Source organism: Anser cygnoides, chromosome 14 (assembly GCF_040182565.1).
Source record: "Anser cygnoides isolate HZ-2024a breed goose chromosome 14, Taihu_goose_T2T_genome, whole genome shotgun sequence".
Taxonomy (NCBI): Eukaryota; Metazoa; Chordata; class Aves; order Anseriformes; family Anatidae; genus Anser; species Anser cygnoides.
Window position 1 is genome coordinate 19,836,816 of NC_089886.1, and position 19,668 is coordinate 19,856,483.

At 44.0% G+C, this 19,668-nt stretch overlaps 1 protein-coding gene across 6 annotated transcripts in view; it reads right to left on the bottom strand.

Annotated features, from left to right (window-relative positions):
- Positions 1–19,668, bottom strand: part of HTR4 (5-hydroxytryptamine receptor 4) — a 167,867-nt gene that overhangs the window by 51,715 nt on the left and 96,484 nt on the right. For all 6 annotated transcript variants that reach the window (XR_010824939.1, XM_066977175.1, XM_066977174.1 and 3 more), the window contains exons 3-6: positions 16,067–16,192; positions 14,926–15,126; positions 1,388–1,541; positions 137–705 (exon numbers count right to left, since the gene is read on the bottom strand). Coding sequence is in view for 5 of the 6 variants with exons in the window: in XM_066977175.1 (XP_066833276.1) it covers positions 137–705; positions 1,388–1,541; positions 14,926–15,126; positions 16,067–16,192 (1,050 nt within the window). In the remaining variant the exon portion in view is untranslated. The remainder of the gene's footprint in view (positions 1–136; positions 706–1,387; positions 1,542–14,925; positions 15,127–16,066; positions 16,193–19,668) is intronic.

The following is a 19,668-nucleotide window of genomic DNA, read 5'->3' on the forward strand; positions in this document are numbered from 1 at the left end:
ATCCCCCCTTTACTTTTTTAACAGTTAATCCATCAGATATTTCAAATGCAACACAAAATCAGTCCTTTAAGAAATCTCCTGAGAAGCACTCTTTCTAGTGACTCAAGCTATTTTGCAGCAGCTGAGAAACACTCACCTTAGCACGTGAGTCGATCCATTTATTGTGGTGGTGGAACAGGGGACCGTCTGCCCCAAGATAGAAGGCCTTCGGTATCGCTCATCACCACAGCACAGGATGATGAGGAAGGCACGTCTGAAAGACTTGTTCAGGAAGGCGTAGAGGAAGGGGTTCAACCCTGAATTGATGTAGCCCAGCCACAGAAAAGCTGTCCACAGCTTCCCCGGCACCGTGTAGTTTATGAAAGGGTCCACTATGTTTGTGACAAAGAAGGGGGCCCAGCACAGGCAGAAGCACCCCATGATGATGCACAGGGTCTTGGCAGCTTTGGTCTCAGTCTTCATGCGGTGCGTGCTGTGCTGGTCCGGGGGGTGCTGCCGGCCGTCGGCGGGGGTCCCTGCGCGCTGCAGCACCCGGATCTGGCGAGCGTGCTCCCTGGCGGTGACGTAGATGCGGTAGTAGGCCAGCACCATCAGGAGGAAGGGAATGTAGAAGGCCACCACGGAGCAGGTAATGGCATATGGCTTGTTCACCATGAATATGCAGTAGGTGGAGTTGGAAGCCTTGTTGAACTGCCTTTGCTGGATCTGGGGCAGGGGGAGAAAGGACAAGGACAAAGAACAGAAGAGATTCAGCGCTGCTCCTCTGATACCAGCAGTCTGTTTGTCAGGATGCTCTACCACCACTTTCCTATTCTCTCTCCTCCCTTCCCTCTCCCATTTGCAGTACCTGCCTTACCACTGCTGTCTCTCCCCCCTGTGCTTACACCACGGGCTCTGATGGTCCTGAGGTTTGTGGAACCAGCCCATGTGCAGCTCCAGTGTCCTAGAGCATGCCTCAACCTGGCTGCTGAAAATCAGCCTAGTAGCCTAGTAGCCTAGTAGCCTAGTTCATACTCTGTGAAGGGGAATAACTTCACTTCGTGCTGTGCTTTTTTGCAGTGCTCACTGCTCTGTCCATCAGGACATGCTTTTACACCAAGGATGCACATTTCATCTGGCCAAGTGGCACGGGCCAGATGAGTGGGGATGGCGCTAGGCTAATGCAAACTTAGCAGACAGGGGCTGTTCTAGGCACGGGGCAGTGGGCAGCAGCCTTGCAAATCCCCGTAAAGACAAATAGAAATTTGGCAAGCCCTCTGCTTCAATAACAAGGAGCTTCTCCTTTAGCCTCTATTGCCATCTTTTCTTTGCATATTCCTTTTTAAAGAAGCATATACAGCAGGGAATATATTTGGTACCAGGTCAGTGTATCTCCTAAGTTACTCACCAGATCAATGATGCCAATGCTATTCCAGCCTTGCATGATTGGGAGGAAAGAAATAAATGTTGGGATTACCCAGCAGCCTCCAAGCATTACAGCGATGCGCAATGGAGTCATCTTGTTCCTGTAAACCAGTGGCTGGCAGCAAATAGCATAGTACCTGCAAGGAGGAAGCAAGAGAACCACCATCACTGAAGGAGACTTTCAGGTCTTCTAAAAACAAAACTGCAAAGCCTTTTCTCCAGCTTGTTTCTCCTGCCTTTCAAAACAGAGGGGAAAAAAAAGATTCTATAGTCTATTTCTATCGACTGCCTCTTACACAAGGAGCTCAAGGTATTTTCACAGCATGAGTAAATAAGGTTTCGTAGTCCCTTGCAGGGAAAAGCCAATATTTTCTATTTTCCAGCTAGGGAAAATGAGGCATAGATTAATGCTGTGGTTTGTCTAAAGTCATGAAGCAAGGGAGTGACCTCCCATTCAGCCCTCCTCTCCTCCTGCACTTAGTCACAAAGCTGTCTGCACCCTCCTTACCACAATGAATGAGTTCACCTTCCTTCTGTTTAGCCATAACTGAGTAAATGTTGGGGTTTTCCTAACTGTAATGGACATTTATTTTGACAAGACTGCAAAGGCTGTTGTTGCAAATTAACAAAGTGTTTCAAAGCTGTGAAAATATCTGTAAAATTAAGTGTGTTTTTCCATAAACAAATCCCTTTTCTACCTCCCTGTAAACACCTCTTGCCTGGCTGTGCTTTAACATTCTGCCACAAGGACAGCACAAACGTCTGCCCAGGGCTTCCAGTCTTTTCCCCATCGAGGGGAATTGCCCTGTTCTCTCTTTCTTCTCCCAGTCCATCCAACATATTCACAATAAAATAGACTCCTGCTCTTAATATAACCAGCTTTGAACTGGAAATGTCTTCTCCAAGAGACAAAAAAATAAGTAGACAAAAATAAGAGACAAAAAAAAAATGCCCATAAGCATAGCAGGTCAGCAACCATAACATTCTATTGCAGATTCCTGGTGGCCCTGACCTGACAGCCTGTCTCAGGTTCTGAATGAAATATTTTCAAACTTCAGAGGATTTCAGCATACTTTGCAGAGGAATGCCAGTACTGATGTCCCCACTGCTCAGACAGGGTGCTGGGGTCCAGAGGCTTCCAGAGCAGAGCCACGAAATGCCCTTGACTTTCAATCCCTGGTTCCAACCGATCTCCTTGCTGTAGCTGTCCTGTAGTCTCTTTGATTTGAACACGACAGAGTGGGAAAGACCAGGGCTGTGTGTAAAGCAGTGGTGTCAGGACAGAAACCCAATACGACGGACTCGAAGATGGCCATTCTGCAAAGGCACTATACCCCAGTTACAAGTTTAGGTACGTCCCTGAACTACCTCTTGCTCCAGATAATTGATAGGAAGTAACATAAACACTCAATTACAGAACTTCAAGCATTTTTTTTGTGACCATACCAAGTAATATATAACAAGGATATTTATGAAAGAGCCTTTTATGCAAAATGTTTAATAATTCAGCCCAAAAAGCAGCATTAAAATCTCTCTAAAATCTCTTAACAACCAGCACAGGTCTCACTAGGTCTCACTCTAATTGTGCAACTGAGAACATTTTCAACATCCTTTTAAAAGTCTCCAGGGATCCTGCAGTTCAGATTTGAGAAGATGCCTCTATAGCTGGTTGGAAACTACTGCTTTGACTCCACAGCTCAGCTGATCTGCTGCAGAAAATAGACACTGTTAAGAGGGACGAGAGCAGTGGTCAGCCCAGTCCCACTCTGCCAACACCAGTACCAGCAGAAATGCCTCTCAGGTTATCCTACAGATGTCCCTCGCTAGGCTTCTGGGCATTTTCACCTGGCATACCTGGTACATCAGAGATACCAAAAGTGCCCATGAATTCTCAGCTCTTCTAAATAACTAAATATATAATTCAGCTATGTGCCTAAAGGGTATATTTTCTTAGTGAATTAATAATGGTTGTCTGGTAGATGTAGCTTCCAGATTTGGTAAGCACAGACAATCTGCAATGTGGCACCCATCTGTGTACCTGTAGGACGTAAGCACTGCATTGAAGTAGTGGCCATTGTTTCAACAGCTATTTATAAAGGGAATGAATGATCTCTGTCAAAGAGATTTTTAAAGTCAATCTTCACAACAAGACATAATATGTCTGTAAAGAGAGCCTATACGTCTATAACAGTCTATTTTACGAGGTCAGCAAAATCATAAATTAGAGACATTAAATTAGCAAACACACACTGAAGTTCGACCACTGACCTGAAGTGGAGCCTGTGAGAACTTCTAAGTGCGAGCAACACGTTAAAATAAGAGATATGCAAATGGACAAATATACATGGTTTATGTGTATGTATAAAAGAGATGTCCTTGAGGTGCACAATTTATTTCATCAAGAATTGAGTGGGAAGAGAAAAGTTTGTACTAAACAGTCAGAAAAAAACTAAAAATTTCCAAATTTTCTTAAGAAATTTTTAAAAAGTCATGTGGAGTCAACTAAATTGCTTTATTTTGATAAAATGAGATGATATATTCCACACAAAGGGTTGAAATAAAATCAAAGTGTCAAAAGAAAACATTTTTTAAAAAATCTCTTTGAAACAAGATTCAAAATGTCACGGGGGAAAAATGTTGAAGCAAGCATTCAACTCTTTCAATTTGATCATTTATATATTCTCTTCTGGTTTCCTGTGTGCATGAAAATCAGCCTGTTCCTCTGAAAGGTTTCACTTTCAAAGGAACGGTATATTTGACAGTAACTGTTCTTTCAGGGCACTGTCTGAAATGTTGCTCTCATGGAGTAATGCTGACTCCCATGGCAGTCGGTGGATCCAATTCCTGCGTCCACTGGCATGATCCTAACATGTTCCCAACATCTCTCTGGCAGCACAAGGAAGAAGAAGCTGAATAATTTACAGGAACAGGATTTGCTTAGTTTTGGAGCTTGCCTTCAGTGGGTCAAGATTTGAACAAGCGAGGTTGTCCCGCCTTGAAGCTATGTAAAACTGAACTGAATAGGAGCTGAGTGACCCGATTAAAATTAAAGTAGATTTAGGTTTGAGTTTGGCCCTGTTTTGAGAGGGGGGATGGATCTGAGGCCCCTACAGCTCCTTTTTCTGAGTCTATCAGCATGGTCAATGCTGATCAAACAACCTAATGATTTCAGAGAATAGAATAAATATGTCTTTGTTCCTAGGATAATTACCCTCCTCATGACAGCCACAATGTGCTTGCATAACCTTGTCCTATATTAGCAGAGCTTATTGAGTTTGGATTTCCCGGTGTTCTCCAGATTTCCTTCCCCAGGAAAATAAACTGACCTTTGAATTCAAACAGGTATTTTCGGTAATGCATTTTACTGCTTATTCAGACTGACGGTGCTTCTCTTGGTATTATGTGCAACTGCACTTCTGGCTCTAGACACAAGGGAATTATACCTGACATAGTTATTTGTTTAGTATCTGAGAGACACCCACTGCAAAGTACTACCCAGTGCTGGACATCAAAGGATTACTGTGACATTTCAGAGAACAAGTTGCTGCAAGTCTCAAGAGACTACACTTATTTGCAGAAAGGGCAAAAGGAGAAATTCACCAAATAAATGGGAGAGAATGGCCAAGACACCAGCTACCATTTCAGAAGCTGAATCAGCAAACAGAAAAGCAACAACATGACACATTACTAATTAACTACAGCAGGAAAACAATTCTTTGAAACAGTTTGAGTTATTTCATTTCTGTACTTCTCTGATGCAGCTGACAGCATTACACTGACTTGTACATGCTATTAAAGGCCATTAGAGTAAAAATTATGCCTGTAAAAATGACATCTTAAGCTCTCATATTTCTTCCCTTCCAGTGATTCAGCAGCAATTTTCTTCCACTTACATGTCAAAAGATTATATGTATATATATATTTTTTTTGCTAACTGCTGCTACTGTGACTCCCCTCGTATTCAGAAAGGCGAGCTGGGTTCCTCCTGTCCCCACGCTGCTATCAGCAATAAGGTCCTGCAATCAGGACATGGGTGACAATTTTGCTGATGGTGAGGCAGAGAAGCACACAGCTGGTCACCCGTAGCTTAGCGGGACTTCTGCTCAATGGTTCAAAGTCAGATTATAGAAATCCATGCATGTTAACAAAGTCACTCAAGTCACACAATTTTTGCAGTAGCCAATGATTTGATGTATGCAATGGTTCGGGCATTTAAGCAGCTATTTATTCACTGAGAGAAAAGTAATTACATCTCTAAGATTATCAATAGTTTTAGTCAAAAGGTGAAATAAAGACATTTTCTTATTCTACATTTCTGCTTCCTTTCAAGCTAGAGTTGTTTTCCTGTGCTCATAAAGAATATCTATTATGTACTGCTTATGACAATGTGATGGATGAATATAAAATGCAATACATATACATGATTAATACAATGGCCAAGTTTAGTTAAATATTAATTCTTACTATTATCAGCCAAGGCCCATGTTTCTGCAGTTCCCTGGAAATGTTAACTTCCCTGTTACCTACAGCAGAGTAGATGCAGAACATCCTCTCTTCTGCCTCTATTTTGACATTCTCAGCTGAAGGGGAAATGCAAGGATCCCTTCCTGAAATTGTAGATCTTCCAAGAAGCCCCACAAAGCAAAGGTTATTATAATACTTTTCCTTTCCCATACCAGACATTTACCATATGTGAATGAATCAAGAGCTAACATTTTACAGATGGCTCAAGCAGAACAAAATAGCTCTTTGGCCTTACTTACAGCCCTGATGGCCACTGCAGATACGTTTGGCTACCAAGGATTTGTGACCTGCCCGTGGTCCTTCAGTGGCTCTGAGGAACAGTACAGTGGCCAAACTCTATCTCGAGAAGCATGTATGTGATTGTCCCTGGTCTTCCAGGGAAATGAATTTGGGAGGGACTGATTAGTGCCAAGTAGATCGATTCCCAAAAGTGAACCTCATTTGCTACAAACTGCCTCATTAACTCAGAGGGGATGCAAGTGCACCTCCATTATGTGCATAAAAGCTATAAAAAACTCTCAGTGTTCAGTACCCCACAGGGGAGCCACATATACACAATTTCCAGCTGCTGTAAGAGCAGAATATTTTTTCCTTTTCCCAACAGGACTTGCGTTTTGCCTGCTGGTGAGCTCCTCTTTTTGATCAGTGCTCCCAAAAATCATTTATAAATGCACGATGAACTGTACACCAGCAACAGATTTGTACCTAACAACCTTCAACGTATCGTGCAGAGAAGGCATAATATCACATTCCTCAGCAGCAGGATCATGGACAGCTTCTCTAATGTTAAATTTGTGTATATGTGAAGACAGGATATGGTGTACAGGAGGGAAGCTGTGAAGCCAAAGAGAAAATAGACTGAAAATGAACCTCAGTTATATTCTTGCCTTGTATGACTGAATTCTGAATCTGTTGTGTAGGTCCAATGTTTTCATGGAAATGTAAGTGCTGTAAATCATGGGTGTTTGTCTGTGCCTTTGCCTGTATGGAAGATCCTGTGTATACACACACAAACATATGCATGCTCTTTGTATCACACCCTGCCTGTCCTCCAGGAAAAAAAAAATAGAGAAAAAAAAAAGATTTTTGAAAATCACATGAACTTTCAAGTGATGACATGTGTTTATCACAAGCTTATAGTGCCTATGTTGTTGGAGACGAGAAAGGCAAGCAGAAGGACTGAGAAACAGCACAGCATCTCACCACATTCCTGACCTAGAGCTGACAGCAGCACAATGTCACTGTAATCTACAGGAGGGGCAGCTATTTGTGGCAGTGACTACCTGCATACTCATCAAGCACCAGCACGATGAGACTCCAGTTGTGTCCAGGATCCGTGGTCAAGACTGAAATCAAAGGTCCAATGATCTCCATAACCAGCTGGGCCAGTAACATTATAAACCACAGTTTCTGTGCTTAAAGAGAAGCACTGCCCCCATCAGCCTGGATGTCCGAGCTCCTCCTCAGGCCCATGGCAGTGTGCGAGCTGTCCTGGGCACATCTCCAGGGAGCACTCCTGGAGTCCTCACTCTTCAAGATAAGCGACGCTCTAACCACTGCTACTCTCTCCTCACCTTCTGGGCACTACAGAAACCTAATTACTGCATTAAATTATTCCTTCCCTTGGAAAAAAAAAAATTAAAGTACCTGCTTGGTTTGCAATACAATTCAGTCTGAACTATGGGTATGTAGACACTACCCTGAAAGAAGCTCCTTAGATATTCCAGACAGACAAATACACACCCACCTTTACCAAACAGCCTGGGCCATGTGGGTGGCCCACATATAAATCCATGTGATGTCACATGCATGTATTAAGTGATATACATGCCATATGTTTTAGCAGCACTGAGGTCAAAATGAGCCGAGGAAAATTTACTAAATTCTCTCACTGATTACTTCTTTAACCCTTTTAAAGAATCTATAAGAAAGCAAAGAGGGTAGCCTGCAGCCAGCTCAGATACTGAAGATGCTGAACTGAATAGGTGGCAAACTGTTGCAGGTGGCAGGGATGTGCATTTTAGAACAGAGGAGCTTCTTCTCTTTGTTGGACACAAGTTATATGATGATGAGGCTAGCTGGGAAAGCTCTCTTTGTCTTTTTGGAGTTCTGCTCTGGCGAGAGCCACAAAAGCAAATCCGAGCAGGGTTTGCACATTCCTCTTCTCCCCCAGTCAACCCAGAGTGGGCCAAAGTCTTTAGATGAACCCCAACAAAATTAGGAAGTCTAGAGAGCTAGAATTTCATTTTTTTTGTGCCTGTGTGAAATTAAAACAGTGCTACTGGAGAGCGACTCTGCTCAATCAGATGATGACAGGACAAGGGGGAATGGTTTCAAACTAAAAGAGGGGAGATTTAGATTAGAGGTTAGGAGAAAATTCCTCACTCAGAGGGCAATGGAAGAGGTTGCCCAGAGAGGTTGTGGATGCCCCATCCCTGGGGGTGTTCAGGACCAGGTTGGATGGGGCCTTGGGCAACTTGATCTAGTGGGTGGCATCCCTGTCCACGGCAGGGGGGTTGGAACTGGGTGATGTTTGATGTCCCTTCCGACCTGAGCCATTCTGTGATTCTGTGATACTGGCTTTGCTGTTATTTTCATGAAACCAGATTCTGGCCTCCATATAACTAGATTTTTACTTTATTTGTGAAGAGAGCAGCTCTTTCTCTTTTCCTTTTTCCCACTGAGCAAATAAGCCATGGTGTCTGACTGTGCCAAATAAAACAAAGTTATACATTGCTGGGCCAGAAGAAAAATGTCCTAAAATTATTATATCTAACAAAATTAAATTCTTATTAGAAAAACTACAGCCTGCTGGTGTTGAGATAATTACACTGAGAAAAATGCTAAAGAGAACAGTTAATTGGAACTGGATAAATTTAGCTAGTAATACAAACAAACGTATGTTGCCAAATGGAGATGGAAGGCTCCTCCACGGTCCCTGTGCAGATTGGTGTGTGTGCAGGGTTATTGGCAGCAACAGTGGCGAAATAAATTTCCATATTTCTAGAGGATTTGTAGAGATTAATAAAGGACAGTGCTTCCCGCAGGCTGTGCTACGACCATCTGCTCCATTATTTTCCTTAATGCTCTCCGGCCTGAATTCTGCAGCTCCCGTGCTAGCTTTCTCTCCGAGCCGCATGCTGATGGGGATGCCCTGCAGCCGTGTGTTGTGTCCCTGTCCTGCAACGCCACAGCTCGTCCCCTTCCTGTGCCGGCTCTGCCCTGCTCCTCCTGAGCAATTGTAGGAGACCGGGCACCTTTACAGCTCAAAGGGACAAGGGGGATTCACGGCCTGGTTCAACATTATAGCAGGCACTTGTGTCACCCAGGCAGAGTGCTGAGTGCCTAATCATTACTTAGTGATAGTTATTTAAAGCCCAAGGAGTCTCCTCATGCCCCTGCTCGCCAGCCAGCAGATGCCTCGCAGAGCACAGCTGGATGCAGCTGCTTTCTCCCCATCCTTGAGAGGACCAAATGCCCCCGCAGCAGGGCCAGCTGCAGCCCCTGATCCAACTCTGGGGCACTCAGGAATTTTTAGGCTCTAAAACATCACTTCTCTCAAGGGATTGTGCTAATTTGATGTCTGAACAGTACATTAATGTTAATTAATGTTTGTAAATGGCGCAACAAGCATCTGTCACTCTGGTGCTCCAACACTCTTTGGATACATCTGCTTTGCTTTAGCCTTTATTTAGCAGTGATCATGCGGTATGTTTGGATTCCTGTAAGATTAGCTCTGACTACACAAACACACGGCTAGGTCTGTTTTGTTGCATGTTACACAGCAGCTCAACAAATGCTTCTAGCACTGCAGGCGAGCAGTAGATGTAGTGCCCAGCAGAGATGCAGGCCTGGAGGACAGCTTCGCTGCCTGGGCCGCAGCCAGGAGAGCTGGAGGATGCGGTCACAGGACCTATTTGTTTCCCTTTTTTTCCCCCAAGACTTTGAGAAGTAATTGCACTGCAAATTGTATTGCAAATACTGGAGAAGAAAATTGCCTTCTCTGGCAGGTTAACGGTATTTGGAGACTCTATCATAGCTTCTTGGTCTGTTTATATGCAGTGCAATTATTTTTATTGCATAGGCACAAAGAATGGACAGGTATGCATAAAACATGCAATAAATAAATAATTCAAGGCCAAATCTTTCTTTTATATTAGAACACCAAAAAGATAATGAAAAAGTACAACCCAGTGACAGCAAGATTTGGATTCAGTGAGCCCTGAGGTACCTCTGACACCTTGGAGAAACACGTTTTCAGATCACACGGAGCTTCCCTAAGGCTCGGCAGTACTTTGCTCCCTGTGCCTCATTGGTAACATCGATTCACCCTGTTCATGTGGTGATTTCTCCAGGTTTTCTCAAAATCCTGTTGAATGCCTTTGAGAATTCAAATCTGAATCGTTTTCTTCAGACCCAGTAATGAAATAGATACAAGATGTTATCAGCTAAAGCTCTTTCAAGCAACACTTTCAACAAATGTTGAACAGAATGACTTTCCGAACTGAGTTCTGGGATTTAGAATAACCACAAAGCTTTCTTAAAAAAATAGATGTATGCCCTGAAATAAAACAGAATGCAGGAAATATATGAATCACAGAAAAAACACCAGCTAGAAAAAAACATGCTCCATTAAAGTCTGAATGAACAGAAGGGCAACAGCTAGCAAACGTGAAATAAAGCATGGTGGAGGCAGCCGTACTGTCTGCGCTCCCTCACAGCTGGCTGCCAGGGGCGGTGAGCAGTGGTGATGAAGAAAGGTCAAGGATGGGCTGAGTCGTCCCCCCTGCACCGGCACTCATTTACCTGCTCTGGTCTTCTCAGTGCTCCTAACACTGTTCTGGGATCAGTCCTCACTGGAGAAAACAGCCACAAACCACCACAAAACTGCCACAGAAATCCAAGTATCTGCCAACAACCATTAAAGCGTGAGGATATGCAGATGAGAGGGAAAAAGAAAGACATGTGGTTCTTACTCACATCAGAGGGAGCATTTTGAGCTGATCTGAAAGCTGCCTGGAGTCACAGGTCACAGAGTGCTGCAAAAATTTAACTGTCTGGAAGGGTTTTCAAATCTCAGTTCATGTACGCACAAGGTAAATGAGAGATTTGCCTTGAAAGACTGTAGCCCAAGCCCCAGAAGAAGAAAACTTTAGCCCAGCAGTTGGAAATCAGGTGGCTTTTGTTGCTGTGTTAAATCATAGCTGTTAGCAGCACGTGTTGGGTACTCACTTGGGTTATGGGATGGTTCTCTGTCAAGTCATTCATTGCTGTTAGACTGTGCTGTCAGCTACCCGTGTTTTAGTTAATACATACCAGGAAAACCACAAATTTTTGAGTTCAGTCTGTGAAAGGAGGAGGATTTTAAAAATTGGCAAAGTGCTCAAGAAATAGGTGGAATTTAGAAACTTTTGGTACTGGAATCTATTCAAATATGACTGAAGCTTGGCTGCTTTCCCTTTTCATGTCTACTACAGAAATGAAGTAAGGTAGAAATTTTCTCCTTGCCCTTCTCAGGAAAACCACAGATCAAACAAAGCTGGAGGTGATGCTGCCCAGGCAGTCACAGCAAGGGGGAGGCACACTGCCAAGGAGAAAAGGCCATATATAAAAGGTGGGGTTTAGCCTCCTTTTTGTATGGAAAATTAACCTGTTATTCCGCACCCACCACTCTACACAGGAGTTGTAAATAATCCCTGTTGTGCTGCTTGCCAAGGTTTGGAACAGCAGCCAGCTTCATGGCAGCCAAAGGAGATTAATGGCTATGTAAAGGACACAGGAGTGGAGAGGGACTGCCACGAGCTCCAGGTGACCTGAGGCAGGACACAGCACAAGTATAACACGCCTCACAGTGCAGCAAAGAGACTGCAGCACGTCCTTAGGCAGGTGGCAAAGGACAAAATCAAACTGTCTGCATTTTCCCTGTCTTCTTCCACCCAAATGCCTTGTCTGGGAGGTGAGGGAAAGACCCCATGTCTCATGTCAGTCTGAAAGGCACCTTCATCTTCTCGAGCACCGTGGTGGGTGCTCTAAGCTTGGCATTTAGTCCTGGGATAAGTCCTGGGATTCAGTCTTGAGACTGAATCAGACTCACACTGAGGTGTCTGATCTAATAGAAGATGATGAAAGCCATGTGGTTGCTTTGGGACTCTCCCTTTCAGATGAGACAGGGAGGTCCTGGGCTTTCTTTCAGCTGACACTCGCTGTCAGCAGACACAGACCCAGCTTGCCTTCTTGTACTGGGAGAAATAATTTGTCTTTTGAAAAGTCTGAGATGAAATCCTGTCTTCTTTCATGTCAGGTGAAGCTCCAAATGATTACCTATGGAGTCAAAATAGCACCTTATATGAACTTCTACAGCTGGATTTAATGGCTAGGAGAGGTGTTATTAGAGAGAGATTAGAGAGCAAAGTGCCTATGGCACATTCAAGTGCCTTTGGAGAGGAGCAGCCTGGCTTGGGGATGTTGCTGCTAGTGCTCTGCTAATGGTGCTGTGTGTGTGTGGTGCTCATGGCTCTAACAAGCACTTAAGAAAAACAAGAAAAACGTGATAACAGGGAATTACCTAAAATTTAGATCAGCCTTGCAGCTGGTCTGCAGAGGTGTCATCCTCAATGTGAAAGCACCAAGCGAACAATAAGGGCTGCGATAATTACCCACGTCAGGCTGCATCCAGCCACCAGCATGGAGAGCTTTTTCCCTTCCTCAGTCTGAGAGCAAAGAACAGTACACATATGGTAAACACACACGAAAGAGAAAGAGCATTTGTGTGCCCTGAAACAATTCCCTAACATCTGGCAACTTCAGGTTTGTCAGCTGTTCAAAATTGCTGCCGTGTTTCCGAGTCACAGGCAGTGTAGCTCTGTTTCCTCATGCCTGGGTTCACGGAGGCTTTCAGCACGCTCATCAGCGAGCAATGAATTCACCCTCTGCTTCTCTTCAAGCCATTTGACTGCTGTTTAGTCTAATATGGCCAATACCGGGGGTGTGGCAGGTTTTGGGGGATTTCTCTCGCACCCTTTGGAAGAGCAGATCTGCATGCGGCAGAGAGCGTGCAAGGCTCCCCGGGCCAGAGAACAGGAGAGCATGGAAGGGAAACATGTTGTCCTGTCCAGGTGTTCCCGCTCTGCTCTGAATGTTTTATTCCGTAATCTAACCCATCTCATTTAATTTTTTTAAATGTATTTCCAGTTTCAGTTCATTCTGCTGAGCTGTGTGTTTGCAAACTCTGCCTCCGCTCTGTTTACAAAGAGCAAATCTTCCTGTGTAAAGCTGCCATGTCTGTTCTGTGTCCCCAAATTCCCACCTCCACGCCACGCATGTTGACAGCCACAACCTGGGGCAGCCTCCGCAACCTTGGACACCCAGCGAGGCTGTCCCAGCAGCAGGGGGACCAGTGGGGACAGCAGGAGTGGGAGCTCACCATGTGTCGGGGGGCTGCAAGAAGGGGGCATCTGCAGGAGGAAGGGGGAAATTTCCTTTCTGCAGACCCCACATGGAGTCCTTGCCCCTTGGAAGGTGGCAGTAATATTCTCCCCTTGTGTCCCCCCTCTGCACAACCCCCTGACGTTACTTAAGGGCCTGAAGAATCAAACTCCACGATTTTACATAATAAGTTCACATCCTCACATCTGCTTTACTGGTAATTCGCTCCAAGTGGCAATTTGTCAATGTTTTTAAGATAACGAGGTTCTCATTTGTGTTCCAGCCATCTAAACGTCCAGCTATGGAAACACACCACAGCTATTGCACATCAGCTCCTATCTGGGTGAGCTACTTCACGTGGTGGTGCCCCTGCCTCCCACACAAAAGGAGTTCTGCCAATCAATGGAGAAGTTAATCAACTATCTTTTGAAGCCTAGCTGAGTACAGACACTTTGGATGAAAGATGTTATTTAAATACCAGTTGTCATGATGATGAGAATGATTATGGTTATTGTAGCCATATTAGTAATGCTAAGTAATAGTATTTTTAAAGGTATTGAAATCTCTGCACAGAAAGCAACTGAAGACTCTAAATATTGCCTGTTAGAATAGCTGGTCAAAATGTTTTATTTTAAGTATTTAGACTGTGAAAAATGCTTGCTATTCAGTAAGGTTTGTTTTAAAGTTGAAAAGGTCTGTAGTTTACCGTGAAAAATTGCAGACATCAGTAAAACAAAATTGTTTGCTGTGATTTCTTTAGGATTTTGGCTTCACTTTAATTTTGCAAGAAAAGTTTAAAAGAAAAGAAAGTTTTTAGAATCTCCCAAAAAGCCTATATACCTTTTCAACAGCTTTACTTACCTCCTTGTTAGCCTTCACTAGTGAAGATGTGCAAATTAATGTCTTAGCTAAAAAGGCCTATAAAATTTGGGGGTGGGGGCTTGTTCTCTACGTCTTTCTCTATATAACCTAGTAATGTATGTCAAAATGTGTCGTTTAGTAATACGGATGCTTGTCTGGCTAACAGCAGGAAGAACAGTTCTGATAGCACTTGGAAGATTTGTCAAACACTTTTTGATAACAGAGAAAGCCAGATAGTTTAGTGCCTCGGTCCCTGGGTGCACGGGGCTCAGCACAGCACAGCGAGCTGATCACCAGCCCAGCCCCACAGCCCCTGGCCATGAGCAGCACTTCCCCTGCAAACACAACGACCTGTGCAAGACGCACCTCCTGCTACAGATCTTGCATATCTTTCCTGCAGATCCATTTTAAGGATGTCTTTTCTTTATCTTGAAGGAGAATCTGTAGCACATCTGATCAATAAGGCAAACAAAGCTGTGCCAGGAACTGGCCGAGAACCTAGCTTGCTCTATCAACAAAAATCTCATCCCCTTCAAAGTCTTCCTACAGCAGTGAGGATTCGGACAGCTCTTTCCAAAAAGAGCTACCAAGAGAGATTTATTGCTGCATGGTACCCAGCAGGATCATGCTCACTCTTTGGCTACTGCAGATAAGCAACAACACTGAAGAAACTTAAAGCAAACACTATTTTCTCTGCTGCTCTGCTCATACCTGTCCAGTGAGATACAGCACAGGTGCAGGATTGATGCTGTGGTGAGCAGGACGTCAAGAGATGTCCGAACGAGGCAGAACATCTCTCCATAGATCCAGTTGTCCTGAACCAACTCAATGGCTCCAAACGGCATCACCAGCACTGACACCAGCAGGTCCGCAAAGGCAAGGGAAACAATGAAATAATTGGTCTTGATTTTCCTGCAAGGCAGATAACAAAATGAACATCTTCAATGCAGCATCCTCTATGCGTAGACAGAGAATTTGGCTTGTGGTTGGGTCTAAACTGCTTCATCACATAGAAAGGCCCTCTCTAACAAATTTCCCACTTTATATTGTCACACCTAGCTCGTTCCTGGTTTTTACACCTAAACAACCACCGTCTCCCCTGCGTAAACACATTTTCCTGCTCACATGTAAGAGGTAAGTAGATGCCCGTAGGCCTCTGCCTCTGGCTCAGTCTCACACCTTGCACTGGAGAGTTTGGGGGCGAGGAGGGGGATTTTATTTTAACTTGTAAATTGACAAAATCCTTCCAGAAAGCACTGAGAAGAATTGAGACCAAAGCTATAATTTTAACTTGAAGAGTACTTTTTAAATCATAACAATAAAATAGAATTAAATCCATTAAAAATCCCACGCAGAATATGAATAGAGGCTGCTGAACATCTCCCTCCGCTCCTGGGGCTGGTCTGACAAATCCCAGGGGGAGCAGCAAGCCTCAAGACAGTTTTGCCTGTGAACCGCCGCAAATTGCTGAGAACATTTGCCAGGCTGCGGCAGCGCAGCGCAGCTGCAGAAGGACCTCGAGCTGCATGTTTTACTGAAGGGCTAGTGAGAAAGGGAATTGGAGATGGGATTGAGCACTGCTGCTCTGCTCTGTTTTTCACTGATTTATCTGGTTTTGACACCAAAAGTGCTAAATGTGTAGGGGATGGAGACTGCAATGGTCCCACGGCCACAGGGCGGATCTGAGGGCAGGGACACCGAGACCGAGGTAGCAGTGTGACTCTGCCCCAGAGCTAATGGTGGCACCTCCTTTGTGGTCTATGCTCCCAGATTCGTGCACAGGGCTTTCATCTGGGGCCTTGCCCCATGCCCCCCGGCTGAAGGGGGAGCCGTGGGGGCTGCATGGGCTCACCTGAGCTGCCTGTCCCGGCATACCGCCACCATCACCAGCAGGTTCCCCAGGATGGCCATCAGAATAACCGCCGAGATGAAGGTGAGCAGCACGATCTTCTCTGCTACGCCGAAGCCCTCACTCGAACTGGGGAGCACAGAAAAAAAAAGGAAAATAAAGAAAATGCACCAGAGCCTGGAGGCTGCCCAGGTTCCTGCAGAGCCGGGGGCGCCAGGCACCCGCCTGTGGCTTGGCCATCACAGCAGCAGCATCCCCAAACAGCCCACCAACACCTCAGCGCTCCTTAACAAAGAATTTTTCCTATTTACAGAGAAAGCTGAGAGGCTCGTGTTCATCAGCAGAAAGGCTGAATCTCTGCTTTGCTTTTCTTTTTCTTTTCTTTTTCTTTTTCTTTTCTTTTTCTTTTCTTTTTCTTTTTCTTTTTCTTTTTCTTTTCTTTTCTTTTCTTTTCTTTTCTTTTCTTTTCTTTTCTTTTCTTTTCTTTTCTTTTCTTTTCTTTTCTTTTCTTTTCTTTTCTTTTCTTTTCTTTTCTTTTCTTTTCTTTTCTTTTCTTTTCTTTTCTTTTCTTTTCTTTTCTTTTCTTTTTCTTTCTTTTCTTTTCTTTTCTTTTCCTTCCCTTCCCTTCCCTTCCCTTCCCTTCCCTTCCCTTCCCTTCCCTTCCCTTCCCTTCCCTTCCCTTCCCTTCCCTTCCCTTCCCTTCCCTTCCCTTCCCTTCCCTTCCTTCCCTTCCCTTCCTTCCCTTCCCTTCCCTTCCCTTCCTCCCTCCCCTCCCCTCCTCCCTCCCCTCCCCTCCCCTCCCCCCCTCCCCTCCCCTCCCCTCCTCTTTTCCTTTCCTTTCCTTTCCTTTCCTTTCCTTCCTTTCCTTTCCTTTCCTTTCCTTTCCTTTCCTTTCCTTTCCTTTCCTTTCCTTTCCTTTCCTTTCCTTTCCTTTCCTTTCCTTTCCTTTCCTTTCCTTTCCTTTCCTTTCCTTTCCTTTCCTTTCCTTTCCTTTCCTTTCCTTTCCTTTCCTTTCCTTTCCTTTCCTTTCCTTTCCTTTCCTTTCCTTTCCTTTCCTTTCCTTTTCCTTTCCTTTCCTTTCCTTTCCTTTCCTTTCCTTTCCTTTTCCTTTCCTTTCCTTTCCTTTCCTTTCCTTTCCTTTCCTTTCCTTTCCTTTCCTTTCCTTTCCTTTCCTTTCCTTTCCTTTCCTTTCCTTTCCTTTCCTTTCCTTTCCTTTCCTTTCCTTTCCTTTCCTTTCCTTTCCTTTCCTTTCCTTTCCTTTCCTTTCCTTTCCTTTCCTTTCCTTTCCTTTCCTTTCCTCTTTTCTTTTCTTTTCTTTTCTTTTCTTTTCTTTTCTTTTCTTTTCTTTTCTTTTCTTTTCTTTTCTTTTCTTTTCTTTTCTTTTCTTTTCTTTTCTTTTCTTTTCTTTTCTTTTCTTTTCTTTTCTTTTCTTTTCTTTTCTTTTCTTTCTCTCTTCTCTTCTCTTCTCTTCTCTTCTCTTCTCTTCTCTTCTCTTCTCTTCTCTTCTCTTCTCTTCTCTTCTCTTCTCTTCTCTTCTCTTCTCTTCTCTTCTCTTCTCTTCTCTTCTCTTCTCTTCTCTTCTCTTTTTTCTCATTTCGTTTTACTTAGAAACTGTTCCAGAATTAGGGAAAATAAAACAATTTTGGAAAAGGAAGTGCCCAATTTCCCTCTACCTTGACATCAATAATTTCTTCCAGTTAGTGAAAAGGCAAGGCATGGCAAGGCAAGGCAAGGAAAGGAAAGAAGGAAGGATAACATGCAAACACAATGTTAGACATATTTTAAATCTGCATTTCTACAAATATCTTGTTAAATGTTCTTTTTTTGTTTGGTTTGGTTTTTTTAAGATTTTTTTTTGGAGTCTTCAAAAGAGGAAGGTAATAAACAATGTGCAATGAGTAGCATTCATAAAATGTTTTTATTACCAAATTTTTGAGTCACTTTTCTTTTTAGGCTATTTCTAATTATATATCCAGAACAAAAGGCACCCCAAACTTCCACCTGCCTGTGTCACTTTCCACAGTACATCAGAGTGGTGAGAACGGGTGTTTGTTCATAGCATCAGGTGTGTCTAGAAATAAACCAGCATTAGGAGCAGCACTCGGCACTAATTCTGCAAGGAGATTCCTTCACCGTGCACAGAGCTGGCACTCGGCACCCAGGATTAATGCTGTGAGATTGTTCACGTCATTGAAAAATTGAACTGTTATTCTGTTTTAGTTTGACTTCCTCTGGGGTCATGTTTTATTTACTAAATCCAATCCAGGCTTTTACACTTTATCTCACTGAATTCTCCTGATTTTGGCAAAGCTCAAAAAGATTAGAGGCTGTGCTGCAGTCCCATCCCCAGTGCCTGTGCTATCTTAATAGGCGTCTCAGCTCGTGCCTGCACTGCAGAGCACCCCTTTAATCACAATTTCTGGTTTTGTCCCCGGTGCCACCTTCAGTCTGACTTTTTTTGCCCGCTGCCAGTTGCACTGTTGGGTCAGATCACAGCCCACTGAGCCTGAACTCATCATATGCAGTATGAACACCATCTCAGGAATTCATGAGTTTTAAAGTTTTACAAGGAAATGCATTTGGGTATAGACTCATCCAGAAGGGTGAGGATGTTTATGAGCAAATAAGAAAGAAGAAAGGAGATGCCCTGGCCTCACACTAGCCTCATGGAAACACACAGCACCAGGCAGACCTACACAGGATAGAAAACAAGTTCAATTATCCAGCTATAATGAGAAAGAGGTCTGATACAACTGCATACCCTAACTTCAGAAATGTACGTCCATATGCCAAGCAGTGCTTTCTCCCCCATGAGAGCACACATAGCTTTTAATTCAGGATAATCTCATGAATTAAAACCAGAAGCTTAAAAAAGGTCACATAGCATGGACAGATGGGTGTATCCCACCTCCCTGCAGAGTTTTCAGGCAAAAAGTCCCCGAGTGCTGCCAGCCCCGTGTCTCTCTGGATGTTCCTGGTGTATTCCACCCAGGTAGAGGTGGCTTGGAGCGAAGGGAACCCAGTAAGACAGTGGGTTTTGTCTTGTGTTAGGTGAATGGTCGCGGCCCAGGTGGTAAATGTGAGGCAAAGGCATGGCTGCTTCTTTCGCCCTAATGGTTTTTGGTGCTAACGTCAGTGAATCCAGTCCTGCTTAATGGAGAAAGGTCGCCGGGGTGGTGTTGACAGGGTCAGCCACAGCCATGGATCTGCATTCAGCAAGACACTTATTTTTGTGCAAGGCAATTACAGATGCTAAGATAGAAGAAAGGCAAAATCAAGAGCAGGTTTTATTCAGCATCTGAGAGTTTACATTTAATTAGGGAGAGTTGTCTCCTGGACTTAACACAACTTCAGTGAGGGCAATTAAGGCTCCAAGAGGCCTCCTGGGAAACTAGCAGCTCTAGGCAAATGCTGGTACATTCAGAAATGGTGACAAGGCTCTGTCAGAACTAAGTATGGATTTCCCAGCTTTTGCTGGAAATGTTGCTTCCCACTGCCCTGGGTCATTAGTTCTTGGACAACTCTTGAAATGAGTGGGTTTTGTGTCTGCAGTTCTTATAATTACACTCAGTTGTTGCAGGCAATTTGCCTACGTTGATCCAGTC